General features: G+C 28.7%; 1 protein-coding gene across 1 annotated transcript; it reads left to right on the top strand.

The window, feature by feature from the left end:
- The first annotated feature begins 619 nt into the window (after positions 1 to 619).
- LOC145187855 (cartilage oligomeric matrix protein-like) lies at positions 620 to 22,419 on the top strand. The gene is made up of 20 exons (XM_090081620.1): positions 620 to 2,465; positions 8,650 to 9,206; positions 12,466 to 12,559; positions 12,685 to 12,785; positions 13,077 to 13,235; positions 14,841 to 14,945; positions 15,099 to 15,206; positions 15,395 to 15,447; positions 16,173 to 16,279; positions 18,133 to 18,251; positions 18,610 to 18,662; positions 18,773 to 18,858; positions 19,021 to 19,116; positions 19,363 to 19,541; positions 19,765 to 19,813; positions 19,912 to 20,108; positions 20,811 to 20,885; positions 21,105 to 21,202; positions 21,386 to 21,525; positions 22,128 to 22,419. Exons 1-20 carry the CDS (start codon positions 2,405 to 2,407, stop codon positions 22,166 to 22,168), a joined length of 2,478 nt encoding a protein of 825 aa, XP_089937746.1. The 5' UTR covers positions 620 to 2,404; the 3' UTR covers positions 22,169 to 22,419.
- The last annotated feature ends 813 nt before the right edge of the window (positions 22,420 to 23,232 follow it).

Genomic DNA, 23,232 nt, shown 5'->3' with positions numbered 1-23,232 from the left:
TTTTTCAGAATGAAAAAATATTTACACTTATAACAAAAATTCCTTCCCCTTACTCAAAGGAAACCCATCGCGTGGTAAATCAAAGTTAAAAGGTGAAGCGGTGGGTGGGTGGGTGAGGGTTGTAGGCGGTTATTTTAAATTCATATATATATATATATATATATATATATATATATATATATATATATATATATATATATATATATATATATATATATATATATATATATATATATATATATATATATATATATATATATATATATATATATATATATATATATATATCAGTCGGTATGGAAGCGTTTTATTTAAACATTTTTCATTTATATATATTTATTCTCTCTACGTTACTATCTTTCAAGATTAAATCCTGAGTACACGATTCCTATGCACAGATTCCTAAGACAAATCAAACGTTTGATAATAAACTTCAGCTAAAAAAACGAATACATGAAAACAAAAACTTTTATGTTTGTTTTTTCAAGGCCGCAAAAAATCTCAGATTCTTTCATGTTTATGAAATTCTTTGAGGTCTTTCGGTGTTATGTTTGTTTAGTTTGGCATTTAGTTTAAAGATTATAATTTTTAACCACGGTGTTTAGAACTCATTTACATTGCAAAAAAACTCCGTAAAACAAAACCATATACTTATATTTAACAGTAGTCATCAAAATTAACAAAATAAAAAAAAGAATAAGCTGTTAATTCATGATCGTCTGCGTACTTTGCAATCACAACAGATTTTGAGAAGTTCAACACTCATGTGTATTTTGTTTGATTTTCATGCTTACGTTTAGTTGCTGTTTATTTGGGTGTTGAGGCATCAGTAAAGGTTATTGGCCGATGGTTTAAGTTTCATACTGAACCTCTCCAGATGAGGCATCAAAGTGCAACAAACAGTTTTTGAGAAGAAAAAAAAAGATTATCCACGTCGAGCGTGTCGCTGACAAAGTTAATTCAAGAGCATACTTTACAACGTGAGTGGTATGCAAATGTCAAACATTTTTTATGTGATTAACTGAAATTCTTGAAATCACTTCAAATTTCTTAATCATTCTCTTGATAAACAAATGTTTTTCGGGGAAAAAAAGTTTTTAAAAACGTTTAAACAATGTAAACATCACCTGGTGATTGCGTAAAATTTTTTTTTTTTTTCTCTCTCTTGATAAACTGGGAATTTCGTTAACCGGAACAAAATGAGTCAAAAATTTATTTGAAAAAGGTTACCGCGTGAAGCCTTCAACAGAAATACTCGAAGTAAGACGAATACATGTGGTTTAATTTTTTTTACTTCACTAATGAGAAATTTTTCTTTTATCAAATATAACCTATATACTTGGTTTTCTAGGAGAAATAGAGACAGTTTTCTTTCTAAAATAAACTTATTATTTGTACCATAAAAATATGTAACTATTACAAACAGATATATAGCTCAGTTTACAACTTGAAGTGGCTAATAATATCATAACAATTAATATATAGCATATAGCTTGAAGTAATAGCTTATAACTTGAAGTGACATCTAAATAATATGAAAGTTGTAACTTGATAGAGAGATGGAGAAAGAATTGACGTGCGAAGCGTTGAAGAAAAACCATTTCGAGGCTTGTTAAATTGATTAATGATTTAATTAATATTTCTACTCTAAAACATAGCCACTAAGATTGGTTGCGATTCAAATTTAACAGCTTTATCTTTTGATCGCTAAACTTTTATAATATTAATTATAAATAGCTCTCAACTTTAGCAGCACGATTATAAGTCAATTGTATGCCTGTTTTATAAACAAAAACGGGTTGCGGGTTTTTTTGAAAGGGATCTTATCATCTCAACTTGAAGCTCGTCGCAAATCCGTCTTAATGTTTTTAATTCTTGTTGTAAAGAAAAGACTGAATTTTTAAAACATTGAGAGTTGATTTTTGCATGTTCTTACGAAGTTCGTCTATAAATGCTACGTAACAGATCCGGATTCATACAGAAAGGACAATATATAGGAGTATTGAATAAGTACATTCTGCAAAGTTCAATTTTCATTTTTAAAATCTCTGGTCGGAAGTATATTATTTAAACCGATTTCCGTAGAAAATATGAGTTGTAAGCATGGTTGTTTCATGATAGTTATAAATGCAGATTTAAGACTGATTCCACTCGGCAGATATCCGCCACAAAAAATAAGCAGTATTTTGTATACCACGATGGCAACGTATTTTACTACTAACAGTTGTGATCAATCAATAAAAAAAAAAAAAAAAAAAAAAATTGTGCAAGTTCTTTTGATTTGAAAATTTAATGTCTTCATAACTTTGTTTACATTTCAACGTTTGTTAGTTTTTTTACAATTTTTTTATTTACAGCTTTAACATAAAAAAAATTATTAAATTTGAAAACCTCGAAATATATTATGCTCCCGACCTACAGTTTTATTCTTCTCCTAATCGCTGTCACTTTGGCTTCAGCAGATGGTATGTTTTTATTATTACTTTATTTATTATTATTTTTTTTTGATCGAAACCCTTCAAAAAGTTATTTAAAATTTTAAAAATGTAGATTTAAACTATTAAAAAGATGAATATACTTCATCGCTAAAAAGTGGTATCTTCTTCTCCAAAAGGCAGAATAAAAGTTTGCATTTGAAACAATCAAAACAAAGTGTCGGCCGAAATTTAATAAGACATAATTCCAAAATTTCCGAAAATTTTGCAGCAACTGGCGCATCATTTGTTTATGAGTCTCTTAGCAAAAACACTATATCTCAACAAATTGAAAATAAAAATTACGTCGACGGTGCAAAAAAAAACAAAAAAAAAAACTAATAAAACGGAAATTTTAGAGTTACGTCATTTGAAATTTAGGAAGATGATAAGTTATTTATAAACATTTGTTTTAAACTTCAGTTGCGATCTTTTTTAATAGCAGTTCATTTTACGAGATAATAATACAAACATTAAATGTAAATCAAAATAGATTAAATCTAATTTCTATGAAATATTATCTTTAATGCGATTATTTAAAAAAATTCGCCATTTTGCTACAAAATGGCCTCATACTTTATATTTCGTCGTTTTAACATATCTTTTTTTCCATTCAGCCGTTCAATTTACTTTACTCGCTGATTCCGACAAGTTATTGTTTTCACGCGTTATATGCAGGATGTAGTTTTACCTTTAAAATACAAAATGGTCTTGACTAAGATTTCTTACTTCACTATTTATTATTTTTATTTTACATTACAATAAAAAAAAAGACTAAGCATAAAAAGAGACTTTAATTACCAAAAATATTTCATAGAAAAAGTAAAAATTTTTTCAAACTTACGAAAGCATTTTCATAAATTACAAAAGATCACAATTTTTTTTTTTACAAGGAAAGAAAATCCTTTAAATCCATTGAAATTATGAGAGATATATAATTATAACATAAGGAAAGAAAATCCTTTAAATCTATTGAAATTATGAGAGATATATAATTATAACATAAGAAAAAAATAAAAATAAAAAATAAAAATAGTATTGCTGCAAGAAATTTATAAATATATTATTTTTTATGAAAAGAAAATCCTTAAAGTTGATTGTAATTATGAAAGTTAAAGTTGGTATTTGCAAAAGAAATTTTTTTTTCAATTTTTCTTTTTATCACAAAATTAAATATTACTAAACGAAGTGAACAATCATATTTTAATAGTCAATAGCGTAACCCTTGCTTTAAAATAATTCTAGTTATCGTCTTGACATTGACGCGATTACTTAATATTCACTCGTGCAATTAAGTCTCAAGTTATTTTGTTTTATTGGATCAGTTCATTTGTACTTTTGAAAGTCCTACATAATCGAATAAATCATCAAGCTGTTTCCATAGATTTTCGACAGTGTTTAATCGGATGATTCAATTTGGAATCATCTTGTTAATAAATACATTGAAAAGGCGTATTGTTTTGTACAAATGGGATCATCTTGATTCGTAGAGCCTGCGATGCAATGAATGCTTCAGCGTCTGAGCCCTTGAAAAACAATTTAGACAGCGCTTCCATTGTCCAGTTTTTTCCAGTTTTTTCCAGTTTCTACTGTTTTCATCAAACTCCAAACTGACTTTTCTGTTATTTTCAGATATAAATGGCTTATTTGCAGCTATAAACACAAAACGCTCAGCAAATTTAACCCGCCTTCTTAACGTGTTTGAAGATTCATTAAGCTCTTGTACTCTGACGACAAAACAATATGATCCACAAGGAATCTTGTTTTTCTGGGTCTTCTTCCATTATTTTTATTACTTATGTTCAACATTTGTAAAATGCATGTGATTTACATTTGGAGATAATTCTCAAAACTACGACTTTAAAAATTAAAAGTCAAAACGTCAAGATCCCCCCCCCCCCGCATTTTTTCCCTCCACAAGTACAACGAACGACAAGAACTTTTTTCTCAAACGATAGAAAATTTGTGCAATAAATCATTCTTTTATCAATAGTATTCATTCATGTAATTTAATGCTATGTATTAAGTTTTTGCTTCTTGAATACTGTTAGGTGTACCATATAGATTTTTAGATGCTGATCACGAACATCACATCAAAATTTACGTATCACGTACTGTTTAAGAGAAATCTTCAGCATTATCATGATTTTTGCCTTAATATGAAACTGTTACTCAATCACATCCAGTATAGCAGGTACAACTAGAATATCTGTGGAGATCTAAAAGTCTTTGCTCTGTTACTGGGACTGCAGCTCAGCTATTCCAAGTACTGATGTTTCATCTGTGAACAGGACTGCCGTGCCAAAGAGTTACATTATCACATTATGGCCACTGCGCAAAAGGTTAGTTCCAGGACAGAAAAATGTTACACAAGACCCACTTGTCGAGCTTGCAAAGATATTTTTGCCTCCTCTTCACAAAAAACGTGGACTCATGAAGAATTTTGTGAAAGGACTGAACAAAGAAGGTGAATGTTTTAGCTATCTAAGACAGATGTTTCCAAAAATAAGTGATGCGAAGATCAAAAAATGCATTTTTGTTGGTCCCCAAATCAGGAATGTTTTGAGTGACAAGTAATTTGGAGAGCTATTCGTTGCCCAGGAAAAAACTGCCAAAAAAGTTTTCAAAGATCTTGTAGACAATTTTTTGGGCAATTACAGAGCGCCAAACTACGTTGAAGTCATAGGCAAATTTCTTCACGTATACCAGAAAATGAATTGCAACATGTCACTCAAGATTCATTTCCTTCTCTAACACATGGACTTCTTCCCTATGAATCTCGGTGCTGTCAGTGACGAACACGGTGAGCGGTTTCACCAAGACATTGCTACAATGGAGAAACAATACCAGGGCAACTGGAATCTGTCAATACTTGACCAGAAGTTGAATACAAAAGAAAGTCAGGAGCAACTTTTAATTCTGTTGAACATAATCGCTCAAGCGGAACATAAACGTGATGAAATGGGTAAACATGTCTATTTCTTAGAGTTCCTACGTGATGCACTAAAACAAAAACTATATATGTGCATACCCTATAGGTACCTCCCACAATCACCCGAAAATTTTATCAGGAAGCAAGACTTTTAAAAAGATTTGTTGCGCAGTGTTTTAACTTTGAACCGTGGTTTAAGGATAAACCACGTGTTTTTTCTATAAACCACACCACGGAACAGAGAAACTATTCTTAATGTAATTAAAAATGCTGCCCAGTTTTAGGTTATAATATCCCGTTTTTAAGTTATAATCATTTGAATTTGAAGTTAAATTAGCCATTTTGAAGGATGCAGAATAAAAATTGAAGAAAAGTCTATTTTTATTTTTCAATGCCAATATTGGTTTATGGATTTCAAAATATTAAAGCAAATTTTTTAATAATAAGAAAAGCGAACGCACTTTCTTCAATAATGTGCCTTTTTTTTTTTTTGCATATTTTTTGAACCAAATCTTCCTTCAATATTACCTAAAAACTTGCGAATAGCTAGAAATAAGTATTTTAATGTATTTTATGAAAGAATCATAAATAGTTATAAAGATGGAAGCTCTCAGCTGTGAGACAGGGGAGTCAAAACCAACTTTGAATTAAAAAAGCACAATGATATATGCAAGTGTTAGAGCATATTACAAAAAAATAAAGAACATAAAAACCAACTAGAAATACAACTTTTTGTAGTACATGACGTATCTTTCCCAACGGCAGTCATTACTCACAATATTCGAATCAAAAAATTAAAGGCTTAAAAATAGTAATTTGCAATGTAATGAAATACGACGTCACCAAAAAAAGGCAAGAAAAAGAACTGTCTACCTAATTGTCGGCCGATAAAACACAACCTATAGATTCTTTTGTGCAAACCTTGTGAACGGTTCTTATCTATTTTAAATTTGTTGGAAATCTTAAAAAAAACCTGTTTTTTTCTTCTTAGTTTTACACGCAATTACCCAAATGATTTTTTTCAATAAAATTTTAAGTCAATTAAGATTATTTTACAATACAAAAAAAAGAAAAGAAAAAACAAAAAACTCTACATACCTTTTGCCTTTATAAGTAAACAGCCATTAAGTGTAAATGTGTTTTGTGTAAATTTAGTTAAAGGAAATATACGATATTACATCGTTTCAATTGGATTTTTTTTGAATGTGCTCTTTTGTTTTTGCGAGACTGTGTTTTACATTCCAAACCCAAATAATTTGACGATGCGTTGATGTAACGAGATTTGGGGGGTAATTTTCCTTTTGTAAACGTTTGCTAGATTGGGGTTCTTTTGAAGCTCATCTTACAGATGATGTCAAGAAAGCGTTGACAAAATTAAAAATTTAAAGCACGGTTGTTCTGGGAGGTTTTATGAAATACATTCAAGCACCAGATGTTTCAAGAGAAGAGGAAGGTTCAAGAGATTTACGATGATTGGCTTGCAAACGCGAATATTCGGATGTTGGGAATATGAAACAAGTACCAGGGAGACTGATAATTGAACGGGTGATTGAATCTTGACAGAACATATCCAACAAAATATTGATAAATTCTTTGAAATAGTGCGTGTCTGGCATTAGTAGTTGAAGGTTCACAAGATGACTAGATTTCGTGTTTTAAGGGAGGTAAAAGGTGTGTATCAAAAAAAGGTTTATTAAGAACAAAAATGCTGCACTTAAATCTTATAAATATTTTAATAAAATCCATGCTGCTCCTTCTTTAAAAGTAATTGAAGATGATGAAGATGATACATCGAATCGGGCATTGTGTAATCAAATGTAAAATATTAGTAAAACTGATTTTTCTTGAAAAAGACAAAAATTTATGTTGATTAAGAATCGTATAAAAACATGGGGTTCAAAATCAAAGTAATGTGCTCCAATCTGCAGTTGAAAGTTGAAAAATATACTACTGCATCGCTAATATTCGTCATCTTGAGTTTACTAATTTTACGGTTGATTTTGTTTTCAAAAGCAAAACATTGCCAGCCGGGTTTTTACTATAAAAAGTAATTTAACAAAGACTTGGTTTACTACAACTGCAAAAAATTTTTCGAGTGTTAGTGATACACAACGAGCTTTAAAACATGTTATTCATATAAAAAATGGGAATCACTCTCGTGAAGTTGAATTTTATATCTCTCTGACCTTTTTTTAACTTTATTTTGTAGTAACCCATTTTTCATGACGCGCATGATGAAAATAAAATTACACGTTGGACTTAACTTGATATTATAAAGGAAAGTCGACAGTTTTATATATATATAGCTCAATAATAATTTTTTTCAAAGAGTTTATTGTATTATATAATCAATAAAGTATTGAATTATTCCATAAAATTTACAAAGATATTTTAGACAACAAATTAAGAATTCAGCAAAAACAGTTTTTTCTTTCAAAACGTGATTGGGATTTGCATATGGGCGATGACTTAAGATATGAGAAAGTAGAGAAACGACTTACATAAAATTTAGAACGGTAGTGGTAAGTTCGAAGTAATACTTAGTTTGAAAAATGGCCCATTTTACTTCGAATTTTAAGGTTCGAATAGCAAAATTTATGTAGAATTGTTCGAAAAAGAGAAAGTTCGAAAGATTTTTATTAGTTGTTCAGGTAATTTATTACAAACGTTGTTCAAAAATAGAAAGTTTGAAATAATCAGCCGTCAATTATTTACAATCAATTATCGTGTGTAGCTGGGAAGATTTGGTTCAAATAAATTATTCGCAATCGATTGTCATAAAATCTTTTTCAAAATGTACTCCGTTATGAAGTTTTTAGTAATTTATTAACCACAGTCACTAGTCATTTTATTGAAACAAAAAATATGAGATGTCTAATTCAAAGTTACAACTTTCTAGTGTCTTTGGTTTCGAACTGAGATAGTTCGAAAAAGATTCGAACTTATGTTTCGAACTGAGACCGCCGAAATTAACGCTGTTAATAACATTAAAAAAATACTTTTTACAAATTTTGTCTAGATGGGACCCTCCTCTTATCTTTAGTAATTACACTTAATTGTTACGATGACTTAATTTGTTAAGGCGTCAGTCAAAACATAAATACGAAATAATCGGACTTACGTTTACTTAAACATAAATTATTATTTTGTTGCCATAAGTTTGTTTTTAGTTTTGCTAAACATTTTTCATAAAAAATTGATGTTTGTATAAGGCACGTGATAATTTTGTATTTCATTCTTTAGAAATTGACATTCTCTCGTCTTTTAACGTCGATGAAGATATTCCAGGCATTGAAGGTATCGCAGATAGATATGGAGCATATCAGTTTTATATGTTCAGTAAGGAAATGGTTGCCACTCCATCCATTTCAAAGGAGCTTATCTATAAACTGATTAAAAGCAATGAATTTTTTGTTGTATTTAACATTCGCCATGACAAAAGGACTCCGAGTACAGTTTTTTCAATACAGACTAATTCTGGAAAAGTTAAGCTAGTGCTTTGGTTAGACTCTTTTGATAGAAAAATTGGGCTTAAATCTCACTCATCTGAAAATGGAAAAAAAAGTATAGTTTTTAAGCGTGTACCAATACAACAAGGATCATGGCATCGAATACTTTTAAGCTTTACAGAACTACAGACTAGTTCTCCTCTCATTCAGTTATATGTGGATTGTCAGTTAATAGAAAAAAAAAGCTTTCCTTTCAGTTTGCGATACTCTCTAATGGAGGATAGCATGGATGCAGAAATGAGACTAGGACAGCAAAAAAGCATTCAAGGAAGCGATTCACAAAAATTTATTGTAAGTATACAAATATTTAAAAGTAAAGATGAAGTGTGTAATTATTATCATATGGTTCTATCTTTTACTCAAAAGTAAAACTTTTAGTTCTTCAAGGAAATCTTTTAATGTTTATAGTAACCATTTATTAGTTGGCTGATGTAGTTTAAATTTATACAAACTTGTTTACACTATTCAGAGCTCAAATAATTTTTTTAATAATATATTTTTTATTGATGCATTTTTTTATTGATATATATTTTTTATTTGATATACATTTTTTTATTTGATATATATTTTTTTGTTTGATATATAAAATTAAATAGTAGAAACAAGCTATAAATTGCACTTATGTAGTATAATTGGATTTTATAGCTTGTTTCTACTTAATTTTAATGGCATTTCTAATTGCGCATTATTGTTTGGATGTAAATACCACAGTATAACAATACTGTGGTATTTATGGGTTAATACCACAGTATAACAATACTGTGGTATTTATCAGACCCATATAGCAACATTTATACCACAGTATAACAATACTGTGGTATAAATGTTGCTATATGGGTCTGATAAATGAAATAGCTCACACTAGTGGTGAATTGAATTTGTTATTAAAAGTTGGAGTTTGCAATAAAATTCTTAAGTGATTACTGCAACAAAGCTTTGTAAATATTATTTGAATTATATAATTTTATTGTAGCAATTGAACATAGGGTGAAACAAAAATTGCTCTGTAAAAAAAAAAAGAAAAATATTTTCAGTAAGTTATGAAAGGGACTTTTTCACATTTCTTAAATTTCATGTCAACTGTCATAAACTTAATGAAAAATGCAATACCACTGATAAAAAACTTTGAAAGTCACCAGTAACAAAAACTCAAATAATATGGATTATCAAGTTGCTATTAACGTCTAAAGAGGATTCTTTTTAACTTTTAATGAAATAAAAATCAAAATTAAAGAACAGTATCAAATGGCTGTATCAACTCAACCATTCATTGTTGTTTACAAAAAACCAGCCTTTGAGGCTGTACAAAGAAGAAAAAGTTCCTTGTTTCAAAACAAAATCAGTGAAGCAATTAAGGTCTTTCAAAAGTGTTTCTGTATAAAAATGCTTCTTTTCGGAAAAATGTTTTATGGATGGATGAATTCAGGTTTAATCACTTCCAGTCTGATGGCTAAGTATATGCTAGATGCCCTAAAAGCAAGAAAACAACTGATTGTATAATCTAAAGATAGTAAAACATGGTGGGAATAATATCAAGATTTGGGGAGCAATGTCCTTGCATGGTATTGATCAGCTGGTCAATATTGATGGGAGAAGAAAAAAAAAAGTAATGGAGCTGTATGCTAATGATAAATTTTCTGTTACTTGAATTTGAATGTATGACAACAACCTGTAAAAGCTTGGCTTGGATAAAATGTAACACATTTATTTTATTTGACATTATTCACCATTGTGCTGAAGTAATAAAAAATAAGAGCTATCCAACAAAATAATGTTAGTTTTATTATTTTGATGCAGACTTTTTTACAGCACTATTTTTTGTTTCATGTGCTACTTCTATGATTACAACCTTTTGTTGTATTTTGTAGATTTTACAATTATTAAAGTTACAGTTCATATACACAACTATAAAACTTTTTTAATATTCTAACACAAAATAAGAAATATAAATAGTAGATTACATTTTAAAAAGTTAATTTAAAGTTCAATCAATTAATCAAACTTAATAACTTTAAATTTATTTTTGGATATAAAATTTTATATCATAAATTGTAGTTTAATGTTCTCCAATTAACTGTCTTAAGAATTTATGCCAACTCTTTCCAAGAAAAAACTGAAGGACCTTATTCCCAGAATTCAACTTTTATTCATAGAGTGTTTTTCATAAATTTAGACGCACTCATTTTTTTTACATATATGTAAGAAAATATTTAAAATAAAAATAAAATAAAAGTGCTACCGCTATGTTTGATATATAATTTAATAGAGGAAGTGAAACTCTATTATAGAGTACCTTAATTTTTTTTACAGGATATTTATTACTCATTCTATACCAACTAACACAAAAAAGTTAATTGATAAGCTTGATTTTATTCTATTTAAAAACTTAGACACACAATCAAAAAAATTTTATATCTTGTTAATTGATAGTTAATTAGTAGTTTTTTCCCCATAATTCTCATTAATAGGCCTAAATTAATTGATTTTGTCAAAAAACTTTATATAAATATGACTTACCTGGAATTAGTTAATAATTGTTTAATAAATAAACAAAAGTTAAGTTACTTTTGCACTAAAAAGATGCAAAAAATGGGCAAAAGACGTATCACTCAAGGTGAAAGATGGCAAATTATTGCTCACATCAAAGAAGGAACTAAAAGTAATAGAGAAATCGCCAGGTTAATTGGAATTTCTGAGAAATGCGTTCGGACAACGAAGCAAAACTTTCTTCGCAATGGTTGTGCCAGCAAGAAAACAAGGCCAGATAGACCCTTGTCAACCACCAGAAAAGATAATAGTGGCCTTTTTAGAGCTGTCAGAACTAACTCAAGAATTAGTTACAAAGAATTGACCACAGAATTCAATACAACGCAAAATACATCTATTTCTCAAAGAAAAGTCTGCCGAATACTTATCAAATACAAGATTGGAGTCTACTCTGCTTTGAAGAAACCGCTCCTGTGTCCATATGATAAACAAAGGGGACTAAAATGGTGCTGTGAAAGAAGGTATTGAACTATAGAACAATGGAAAAACATTATGTGGAGTGATGAGAGTAACTTTGAGCTTATCAATTGCAAATCTAACATAACAGTCAAAAGAATGACTCATGAAAAGTATTACGCCAGGTACATTAGACCAACTGTACAAAGTGGAGGAGGCTCGATAGGAATCTGGTCATGCTTCAATTACAAAGGTCTTAGTATGTGCCAAACATACACTAGAAGAATCAACTAAAAATTTCTATTCTCAAATATTAGTGCGTCTAAATTTATGAAAACCACTGTATAAGTATAGTAACCATAGCACCAATCTGTCTATCCAATTTTGTAATGATGGCTTCACCATCTTTTTTTTTCTTTTTGTCTTAGGGACTTTGTTTATTGGAATTGTCTTGTAGGTTTTTTTTGGACCCCATTAAAATGTGTATGTGTGTATATTTTTAATGCTTCATATTTATATTGTGGTACAAATACTTCAGCTTTTATAATATTTAAAACTTTTGAAAAATGTATAAACTCTATTTTAACATAAAAATATACATTTCCAGGGTGCACTGCAAGATTTCAAGTTTGTATTTAATCGTGCAATTGATTGGTATAATAACCCCAAAAAATGTACATCAATGGATCTTCAAATTAATGGCAAGTTAACATTCAGTTTTTGCATTGATTTTATGAATATTTTAATATAAACATAACTATTTCTCATATTTAATAAAATTTGTTCTCATAAAGTTATTTAAGTAATATTTACTTGGTTGCTTTAGGGTTCAAAGCATACCAGGCTCCTGAAGCTGTAATGTTAGAAAAAGAAATTGCTGACCTCTCTGCAATTCTTAAAAGTGTCCAGTTACACATGGCTGAACAGGTAACTTGCTTGAGTATAAATTTATTAAATGTTAAAAATAATTTTGTCACTTGTAATGAATTACCTCAAATTAATTCAATTTTTCTTATTCCATCAAGTTTATTCGATTTTCCAAAAAAAGTATAAAAAAATGATAATAATAATGTCTAATTATAAATCTCTTTCTAACGATAAAATTATAAAATGGATTTCTTTTTTGTGCTTGTTTAATTCAAGTTTACAAATTTAAGTAAAAGTTAGAGTATAAAATAAATATTATAACTACTTGATTGTAAAGTCTTTTTATATTAGACAGAAGAAACACGTTTCATTAGAAATTGGCTGAAAACTTGCTCAAAATGCACTGTTGAAGGCCCTGGAGTCGCCGGAAATTTAAGTTCCTGTTCCGGAAATCCATGCATAGCAGAAGCAGACTGTATCAGTCATGAGGGATTCACCTATGAATGCAAAGTACTTTTAAAAATTTTTAAAAAGATCTTTTTTTTTTTTTAAATAATTATTTAAAATTATTTGGATATAGAAATATCTCTGCATAACAATTATAAGTTGCTGGTAACTTTGAATTCCTTTAAAATGTTTTTTTAAAAATAAGTTTTCTTTTACAAAAGGTTGGGAATTTATTTAACTAAGGAAGAAATGAAATAATTTAGAAATTAAAAAAAAAGAAGTTAAAAAAAAAACAGTTAAAAAAAGTCATAAAAAATAAAAGTATGTTTTAAAAAACTTATTGTGAAAATTTTTTGCCGCTTGTTAAACTTTGAACTTGAGCCCAACCTCCTTATTCTTTGAATTTTGCCTTATACCATAGATAATGCAAATACAGTAAGATAAAAAATGGTTTTAAAACTTAGAATTTTAGTTTAACAAAGTTAAAAAAAATTCCTTTTAAAAACTTTTCAAATATTTATTTATTCGACTTGCAGAATTAACATTAATTAAAAAGTAACAATAATAATTTGCTGCATATACAAACCTTTAAGTGATATAAAATGCATTAAGTATATGTACATGTATCATAGTGTTCTGTTAAAATAATGCCTCTCTCCTGCTCCTAAAAATGTTTCCTCTCTGTCCAGAATTTTCTGAAAAGAAAGGTTTTTGCAAGAATTCCTTGATAAATTTTTTTCAATTATTCAAAATAACTCAACTGTTGCTAAAAAAAGTTTTTGCTGCTAACTTTTTAAAATAAGGTGAGTGGGTGGGGGGTAGGGGCAGAGAGACCCATTCAATGTAAGCATGAATGAATAAAGTAAAAAGATCTATATCAGTCTTTTGAAAATCAAAAATTACAATAATTTATATATTTATTAATATGTTAAAAGGTTCCGTAAAAAAATTGAAACCATTATTACATATCTTCTATAATTTTATTTCAACCCTTCAAAATGTCATGAAATAAAAATCTTTATCATATAATCGTTATAAAATGTTGTGTAATAGTGTTATTCAATTAAATCCTTAAAACGTTTTTTAAAAGTAACAATCAAGGTTTATGTAAAATAGCAAACAAAAAGTGGTCAAAACACAAAAACTTTTTTTAGTTAAATCAAGATACAGAATAAACCAAGTATGTACATCAAACATAGTATGTACATCTAACATAGGATTTATATCAAACATAGTATGTGCATCAAACCAGGTATGTACATCAAACCAAATATATATATTAATTATTTAAAAACTATATAATTTAAAGTTACAACATTTAAAGTAAGAGCTTGGTGCATAAAAAATTATCTGATGATTTTTATAGTGAAAATCATCTCAAAGTAAAAATCATAATTCCTAAAAAAATTCTATTTGCAGAGTTTTTTTCTTTCAGATTAGTAACAAAAATAGTTTCTATTTTTTTTTTCATTTCTTAAAAATTATTATCAATTCTAAAGCTTTACAATTTTGCATCCTTTTATCAATATTACTTTTGCCATTAATTTTATATGTATTATAAAACTGCATATATTTTTAAAATATTGCATGTGTTAGTGTATGTTGTTATTGTTAAATGGTAATAGGACATGCCTATTATATTTATTTAATAATTATAATTTATATTAGTGTAAAGATGGAACATCAGGAAATGGTAAATTTTGTGGAAAAGATTCAGACTCTGATGGTATCCCTGACAAAAAATTAAATTGCGAGGGTCCTTTCTGTAGAGCTGTATGTTTTTTGTTTCTGAACTTTAAACTGTTATGGAATTCTTAAGTATTAAACTGCCATTTAAGTTGTTTACAAAAAGAAAATAAGGTTTTTTAAAATGTAAAAAAATCCTGCTAAGAACAAGTAAATTATAAGAATACATATTTCTGCTAGGATAATTGTGTTAACTTCCCTAACACTGGTCAAGAAGATGCAGATATGGATGGGCAGGGAGATGCTTGTGATGAAGATGATGATAATGATGGCATTCTTGATAATGATGTAAGAAAAATTGATTGTTGATTTATAAGTTTATATAATGATTACATGCTTGAATATAAACCTGATAATGAGGATGATGGTGGTGGTAACAGCAATGATGCTTTTGGTGATGGTGGTGATGGTAAAGATAATTGTGGTGGTCATGATGGTGGTGTATAATAATTAGTTTATTTTGTGTTGTTTTATAGGATAACTGTCCAAAAGTTTCAAATGTGAAGCAGGTAGATTCTGATGCCGATGGGTGAGTACCATTTAACCTTTCATTTGTTTTTAACTTTAGCAAATTTTTATTTTTATTTTGAACAAGGAAAATTATTAAATACTTTAAATCTACCATAAAGATTTTAATTTACCCTTTTTTTAGTCCATTTCTTATCTAGAAATTCATGCAGTAAATGGTATAGAGATTTGAGAAATAGTTTAAATATAATTTCAATACAACATAAATTGTTGTAAAATGTGCACTATCTACTTACTAGGGAATAACCTAAAAATCTTTAAAGTGTGGAATATTTTTCCTCAGGTGTATTTGAAATATCAAGAGGAAAAATACTACAATTTTAAAATTTTTAAGTTATTCCCTAGTAAGTAGATAGTTCCTTAGTAAGTCCGATAAAGTTTGATCAGAGTCAAAGTGAAAAAAAAGGTTCATAAGGATTTTTTTAAAAAATAAGTAATGAAATAAAATTTAGTTCAACATTAAAGATTGATTATCCTAAAACCACTAAAGTGGGATGGCCCTTTTTCTTCCCACGGTCTTTATTTGTTAAAAAGGCCTTTTTCCTATATGTATAGTGATTAATTCCTATACAAAGGGATCAAGTGCTGAGAGGACATGTTAGAAGTTAATGCTATTTAATTTTTTATTTTTGTAAACAGTTTTCTGAACTAAAAGGAGTTTGATGAACTAAAGAGGAGAGCAATTCTTATGCTTGACCAGGCACTAATTAGACCGTTTACTTTTAGAATTGGTGATAAATGTGACAATTGCCCACTTGATAAAAATCCTGATCAAAAGGATGCAAATAATGATGGCACTGGTGATGCTTGCGTTAGAGATCGGGATGGAGATGGTAAATTTCTTCTGTTTACCTTCTTTTGAATAATCTCCTATTTGAGCACACAGAAAGAACTATACTATTATATACTATTTCTTACTTCATAAATATATTATTTAATATTTCTTGATTCACAAATATATTATATACTATTTCTTACTTCATAAATATATTATATACTATTTCTTACTTCATAAATATATTATATACTATTTCTTACTTCATAAATATATTATATACTATTTCTTACTTCATAAATATATTATTTAATATTTCTTGATTCACAAATATATTATATACTATTTCTTACTTTACAAATATATTATATACTATTTCCTGCTATATAAATTTATAATATACTATTTCTTACTTCATAAATATATTATATACTATTTCTTACTTCATAAATATATTATATACTATTTCTTACTACATAAATATTTCTCAAGTTTTTGTTGTTTATTTGGAAGATTTTTTTTTCAAGTACACTGGCACATAATAAAGCAGTGGTGCAACATTTAATTTCATCATTTAACATCTGCTGTAATAGTATGTACTGGGTGCGGCAGCAATTCACAAACTTTTTAGAACATTTTTCAAAATAAATTTTTAAAGCACTAAAAAAATGCATTCATGGAATATTAATAAAAGAAAAAGTTGAAGATAAATGCCTTTAGTGGCTTGACAATTGAGTGAGCTTATTTGTAGTCAAAGGGATTGACATCATAGCTTTTTGATGGTCTTCGGGCCAGAAATTTGCCTTATTGCCCTGAAGTTATTACTGGGTTTTCCAGATCCATGGTAGGTACATTAACTTGTTGAAAGATGTAATTGTCTTATGGGAATGTCTTCTTCAATCATGGCACCACATTATGTTTAGTAAGCTGATATACACATCAGAAGAAACTTTTTCTTTCTCTTTGATGAAAGATTGGTGGACATTTCTCTCCATTAAAAGCAATGATTCCTAGCATCATGATGGACTGAGGTGCTAGGTGTGGCACACAGATGGTGTTTTGTCACCCTTCTGCACAATAAATTTGTAATTTTCCCTATTAAGCACACAGTCAACAAGTTTTTCATTTGAGAAAACTTTAAATGTTGATGAAGCATGGCTTTTTAGCTAATTCAGAAGCTTCTTTGATTGCTCCAATCGTAAATTTTTTAGTCTTTCTGTCAAAAGTTGACATGAAGATTGGGCCACACTAACTTTTCTAAGTGTTTTTAGAGTTCTTCTGACTGTCTTCTCATCAACATTGAACAGTTTTGCTGTCTTTCTGATGGATACAGTAGGATTCTTTTCAACATGCTTTTTAAGTTTTTCTGTGAACTTTTTATCAACTTTTTTGTTCACTGGAGAGAGCATTTTGGCTCTTTCAGCATTCAGTCAAGTTTTTTCACTTTGTAAAGTGCAGTTTTAGACACTCCAGAAACACAAATCCTTCATGTGCAAGCAAACCTACGTGAATCAAATTTAAAACTTCAGCTTTTTTTTGGCTTCTGTTATTAAACCTAGAACTAAGATATTTGCATTTTTATTCAAATCAAAAACATTTGTTGAACATTAATCAACAAAAACAAATTTTGGAAATACTTTATTTACATCACAAAACCGAGCCAAAAATTAGTCCGCAAATTGCTGCTGCACCCTGTAGTTTGTATGATAGCATGTTATTATTTTGATAAAGAAGTTTTGTAGCAATCAACTATTTTCAAAATCAGGGTAAGGTACATTTGTTAACTAATATCATGAGAATTTAAGTTCAATTTTTTTTAAAGATTAAAAAGAATTTTAATTTTTATCAAGGATCATTGAAATTTTAAAGAATAAAAAATGTAAAAATTTCTTTTCTTCGTTTCTTTGTCAGGTGTCAAAGATAAAAGTGATAACTGTTTACTTTTACCAAACCCTGATCAACTTGATAAAGATGGTGATGGGGTTGGAGATTTATGTGATAACTGTCCTAAAGATTATAACCCAACCCAGGTAAATAAAGTTTATAGCTTTTCTAATACTAAAATTAAAAATGCAAATAACTTAGTTACATGTTCAAATTTCAAGATTTTTTCTTTTTGGGAGAGTTTTTTTTTTTTTTTAGAGTTTAAATTTGATATTTGCAAGATTTCTATCAACATTTGTACATTTTATGTTAAGAGTCTTTTATCAACAATTTAATTTTATGTAATTTTCCTGGAGCTTAAAATACAACACTATACATGATTTGAAATTTGTATATGGATACTTCTCAGTTCTTAGAAGTCCTAAACATACACAATGAACCTTTCCTGTTTAAGCAATTGTTTATAGTTCGATTCTCATTTTTTGCTTTTTTTTTTGCTTCTAGGAAGATGTTGATAATGACAATGTTGGTAATGCATGTGACTCAAACAATGATATGTAAGATTATTTATTTACTCTTTCCCTTTTTTGTTGTTAAAAATTTTGTTAAAAAGATAAATTTCCCTAAGATTTAATCCTCTTGTATCAATTGGTAATCAATTTTGTAGAGATAGAGATGGTGTGCAAGATGACCGTGACAACTGTCCATATGTACCTAATTCAGACCAACTAGATATTGATGGAGACGGAAAAGGTGAGACATTTTACATCTCTATGGAGATCTCTTGTGAATGATGTGCAAGATGATTTTTTGATATTTATAAAGATAATTCAATTTAGAATTAATTTGTAACTAAATAGTAATTTAATAGTTTGTTTTATTTGATTTGTTAATCAGTTTCAATATCAATTTAAGGAGATGCATGTGATCTTGATGATGATAATGATGGAATTGAAGATTCTACTGACAACTGCCCTATTGTTGCAAATCCTTCACAGAAAGATACTGATGGTAGGGTTAGATTATAAGGACAGTTTTTAAAAAGTTTTTAATCTCATCATTTTATCAAATTTTCTTGTACGAAAAAAATCCTGTTATGAGTTCATTGTTTCACTGTTTCTTTTAAGGTGGAAAGTGTGAAAAAATGAACTTTGTTATAAAGTTATAATTTAGTGGAGATTTTTTGTGTCTATTTTTACATTTTCCTATCTTCTCAACTCCATAATTAACCAAATTACTTTATGTCAATTTTTAAAGGAAATGGAATTGGTGATCAATGTGATTCTGACTATGATGGTGATGAAGTACCTAACGTCCCTGATAATTGTCCACGGAATCCTTTTATCTATAACACAAACTTCACCCAATACCAAATGATTAAGTTGGATCCTAATGGAACATCGCAAGTTGATCCTGAGTGGGAGATCTTGAATCTAGTATTTTTTAGTTAACATTTATGTTATAAATGTTTATTGCGAATAAAATAAGAAAACTTTGGTTGCTACAATAAAACAGATGTTTACAAAGTTTAAACTATTTTGTATTTTAGTAATGAGTTCTTATATATTTATTATGCTGCTGTAATCAATAAATTTTATAAACTTAATGGCAATAATAAAAATGTTTTCTAATTGAATATTACACTTTTTTTATATTTAGGGTGCAGAAATTAAACAATGGAGAAACAGTGATCCTGGCATTGCAGTTGGTTGGTTACTTAAAATCTTATTTAGGGTTTATGCTTCATAATGCTTAACTGGTTTGATAAATTTTTCTTCACATAGCTTATAACTGATGTAATTTTAGGTCGAGAAAAGTTTGGTGGTGTTGATTTTTCTGGTACATTTTACATTCATGACGAGAAGGATGATGATTTTGCTGGTTTCGTTTTTTCTTTTCAAGACAGTAGCAGTTTTTATGCTTTAATGTGGAAAAAAGAAGAGCAAACCTATTGGTTTGAAACCCCATTTAAAGCCACAGGTCATTCTGGTATCCAGTTAAAGGTGAAAACTATTTTCTGCAAGTTTATCTAACTTATGTAAATGGGGTTAATGTATATTATGTAGTTGCAATATATACATATATTGGGTCGGCCTTTAACGAGTTACTTTTTTTCACAAATAAATGAATAACTTTTAAAACATAAGAAAGCAAGAGATTGATAATCTATAACAACTTCAAAAAGGAAGGAATGTGATGAACCTGCTCAAACTCCACTTGCAAAAGCAGATACTCAACAATGAAAGATTATATTCTCAGTCTGGTGATATTCCAAAGTTACTCTGGATTTTGAGCTTCTCCCAAAAAAGCAAAACTTCTCAAAAGTCACTTGTGTGTTGTTTTTCACTTCAATGTTTCAAGTTCCCTAATGTTGATCATGGTTTAAAACCATATTTAAAAAATTTTGCCAATAAAGAAAAAAAGAAGTCATGAATTACTTACGAAAAGTCATCAAACAAAATGGACAACATTACTCAATAAAGTTTTCTTTTTACATTAATTACCATTACTTTCAGCCAAGCTAATAGCATATGATTTATTAGATATAACATGTTTTATTTCATGCAGCATATGATCTATTACATGTGAAATAATATACTACAAATTAGAATTTTTTTAAAAATATTTTCTTTAAAAATTTTTTAAAATTTTCACGTGTATTTGTAGATTTTTACATATATAGTTATTTTTATTAATGTTCTTAGGCAGTCAAATCGAAGACTGGACCTGGAGAACACATGCGTAATGCGCTCTGGAGTTCTTCAAGTGTTGCTGGACAGGTAGGTTGATTTTTTTTTTTAGAAGTGTAATTTCAATAGCAGAATTTAAAGTTAAACTTTACTATTAAAAATTTGATAAGAAAGGTGGAATTGAGTGAGCACCATTTGTCATGTTCCTCTCATCATTTTTTAAAATTGCATAAAAAATTATTCATCTTTCAACCGAAATTTACTTGTTTTAAGTTCTGTTGTAAATTACTAAAACAATTTTGTTTTAAGACAACTGTTATATGGACTGATCCTCTAAAACAAGGATGGAAACCAAAGACTTCGTACCGATGGAGTTTAATTCACAGACCAGATCTAGGTTTGATAAGGTATGTTCTATTTTAATGCTATTTTAGCTGTTACTAGTTTCTGTTTATGATCATAAATTTTAATTATATTAATTTATGTTTATTTATTCCAATCACAATAAAGATACTTATCTAGATTCCCATTAAAAAAATCTGGTTTTCTGCTAAATCTTAAACGCTAACATAAAGTTTTCCCAAATTTAGAATCATTATTAAAGATGGTGTGACAGTTGCTAGTGATTCTGGGTACATTATTGATCATTCATTCAAAGGTGGTCGGTTGGGTGTACTTGTATTTTCACAGAAAGAAATTGTTTTTTCAGATCTTCACTACAAATGTAACGGTAAGTTGTCTTACTGAAAATGTTTAAAATAAAAATTTATGTTAATTTGTTTTAAATTTATGCAGCGAAATTTTTTTATTACAATTATCAATAACAACTTATTGAAAAAGATTTTCAAGCGCTTAAAGTTATGATCCATATTTTTAAACTTCTCTCAGGAATTTTTCTTTTTTTAAAATTAAAAAAATTTTTTTTTTTTTAAAATTGGAACGACGCAGCTCAGTTTTTCTCAAGAAGTAACAAAGTGAAAAAATTAATTTAAATATATTTTAATTCATTTTGTTTATTATTATGTTGGCCTCCATTGTAACAATCATCGCAGTAAAATTCTCATTTGAATAAAAATATTTAACTTAGAATCTTGTAACTGTGATCAAAAAACAGTATATAAAGATTTTTAAATTTAAACCTTTAAGCAGTTAACTCATTTTTTCCTGCATCAAAAAGATTAATTGCAAAATGTTTATAAAACATAAATGGCGTGGTTTATTCTTGATAAATACGCTTTTTCCTTTTCTTCTTTCTTACCTCGGTAAATTCTTTATGGTTTATCAAAAACTTGCTTTGGTTACTGTTTTTTATAATTGACTTTTTATTTACAGATGAAAAACCTGAGGACTACAATCCTAATCTTCCAAGATAGTGGAGATGGGATGGATTAAAGCTGGCAGAACGCTCTATAAAAATCGGCGCCTTTTTACCTGGACACACCAGCATTTGAAAGCTTATAAAGTTTTTTTTAATCATGAATGGTTACTTGTTATGATAGTTAGTTATGCCGCGTAACGGTATATTCAGCTGTCGTTAAAAAAATTGCATTTAAACCGTTTTTGGCGGTAAATTACATTTTTACATGTTTGAATTTTTATAGTGAATAAATACTACAAGATCAAATTTGATGTAGTTATGTGATGTAAACTCGGCCTTATCCATCCATTGCTTAATCGAAAAATGTAACCAAGTTGTTGGTTCTTAATTTATTTTTGCGGAAAGTTTTTTTTAATTTCATATCAAGGCCAAAACATAGCGAATCAGGTAAAATATGCTTCACCTAAGCAGTAAATAAACTGTAAAAGATATCTTTATTCACATTTACTGTCTATAAACAAGTGTGTGTGTGTGTGTGTGTGTGTGTGTGTGTGCGTGTGTATAAAATTACAGTTTTGGGTCAGAACCACTTCATCACAACAATAGCCTAGCTAACCAAAAAATATGATATCAATTATTGAACCATAACTGCCTACCCCTAAGCCAAACCGAGCGAGCAAGCGAAGCGAGGGCTGAGTGACCACCAAACAATAACTGCTAGAACCACCTAGTAAACGAGCATGAGAGCTATTACGGAGGAAGAAATTTAAACCATTATGCAACAGAGTTCACTTAATCAAACCACAAAAAGGATAAAATAATTAAAAACTTTTCTAAACAGATCGGAAGTTCTGTTTAAAAAAAGTTATATTCAGTTAAAAAAGTGTGATTTTTCAAATCAAAATTCAGTTAAGAAAGTGCCATTTTGTTTCGCCAGGAGTTCTGTTATCGTCTCAAGAATAGGTGTAGTTAGTTCACTGATAGCGGGTGTTGATTGTGCGACTGAAAAGAAAACTTCATACAAATGTTCTAATTTAGAATATTATGGGCAGATTAACACACTGCACCTCGGCTGAACTATTAGTAATTCATCTATTCAAAAATAGTGGAAAGTTATAT

This window comes from Hydra viridissima, unplaced genomic scaffold (assembly GCF_058129835.1).
Source record: "Hydra viridissima isolate aposymbiotic clone 2 unplaced genomic scaffold, HvirCarnegie_v1 scaffold_1, whole genome shotgun sequence".
Lineage (NCBI taxonomy): Eukaryota > Metazoa > Cnidaria > Hydrozoa > Anthoathecata > Hydridae > Hydra > Hydra viridissima.
Note: the sequence above shows the minus strand (reverse complement) of the source record. Positions and strands in the feature narration are given on the sequence as shown.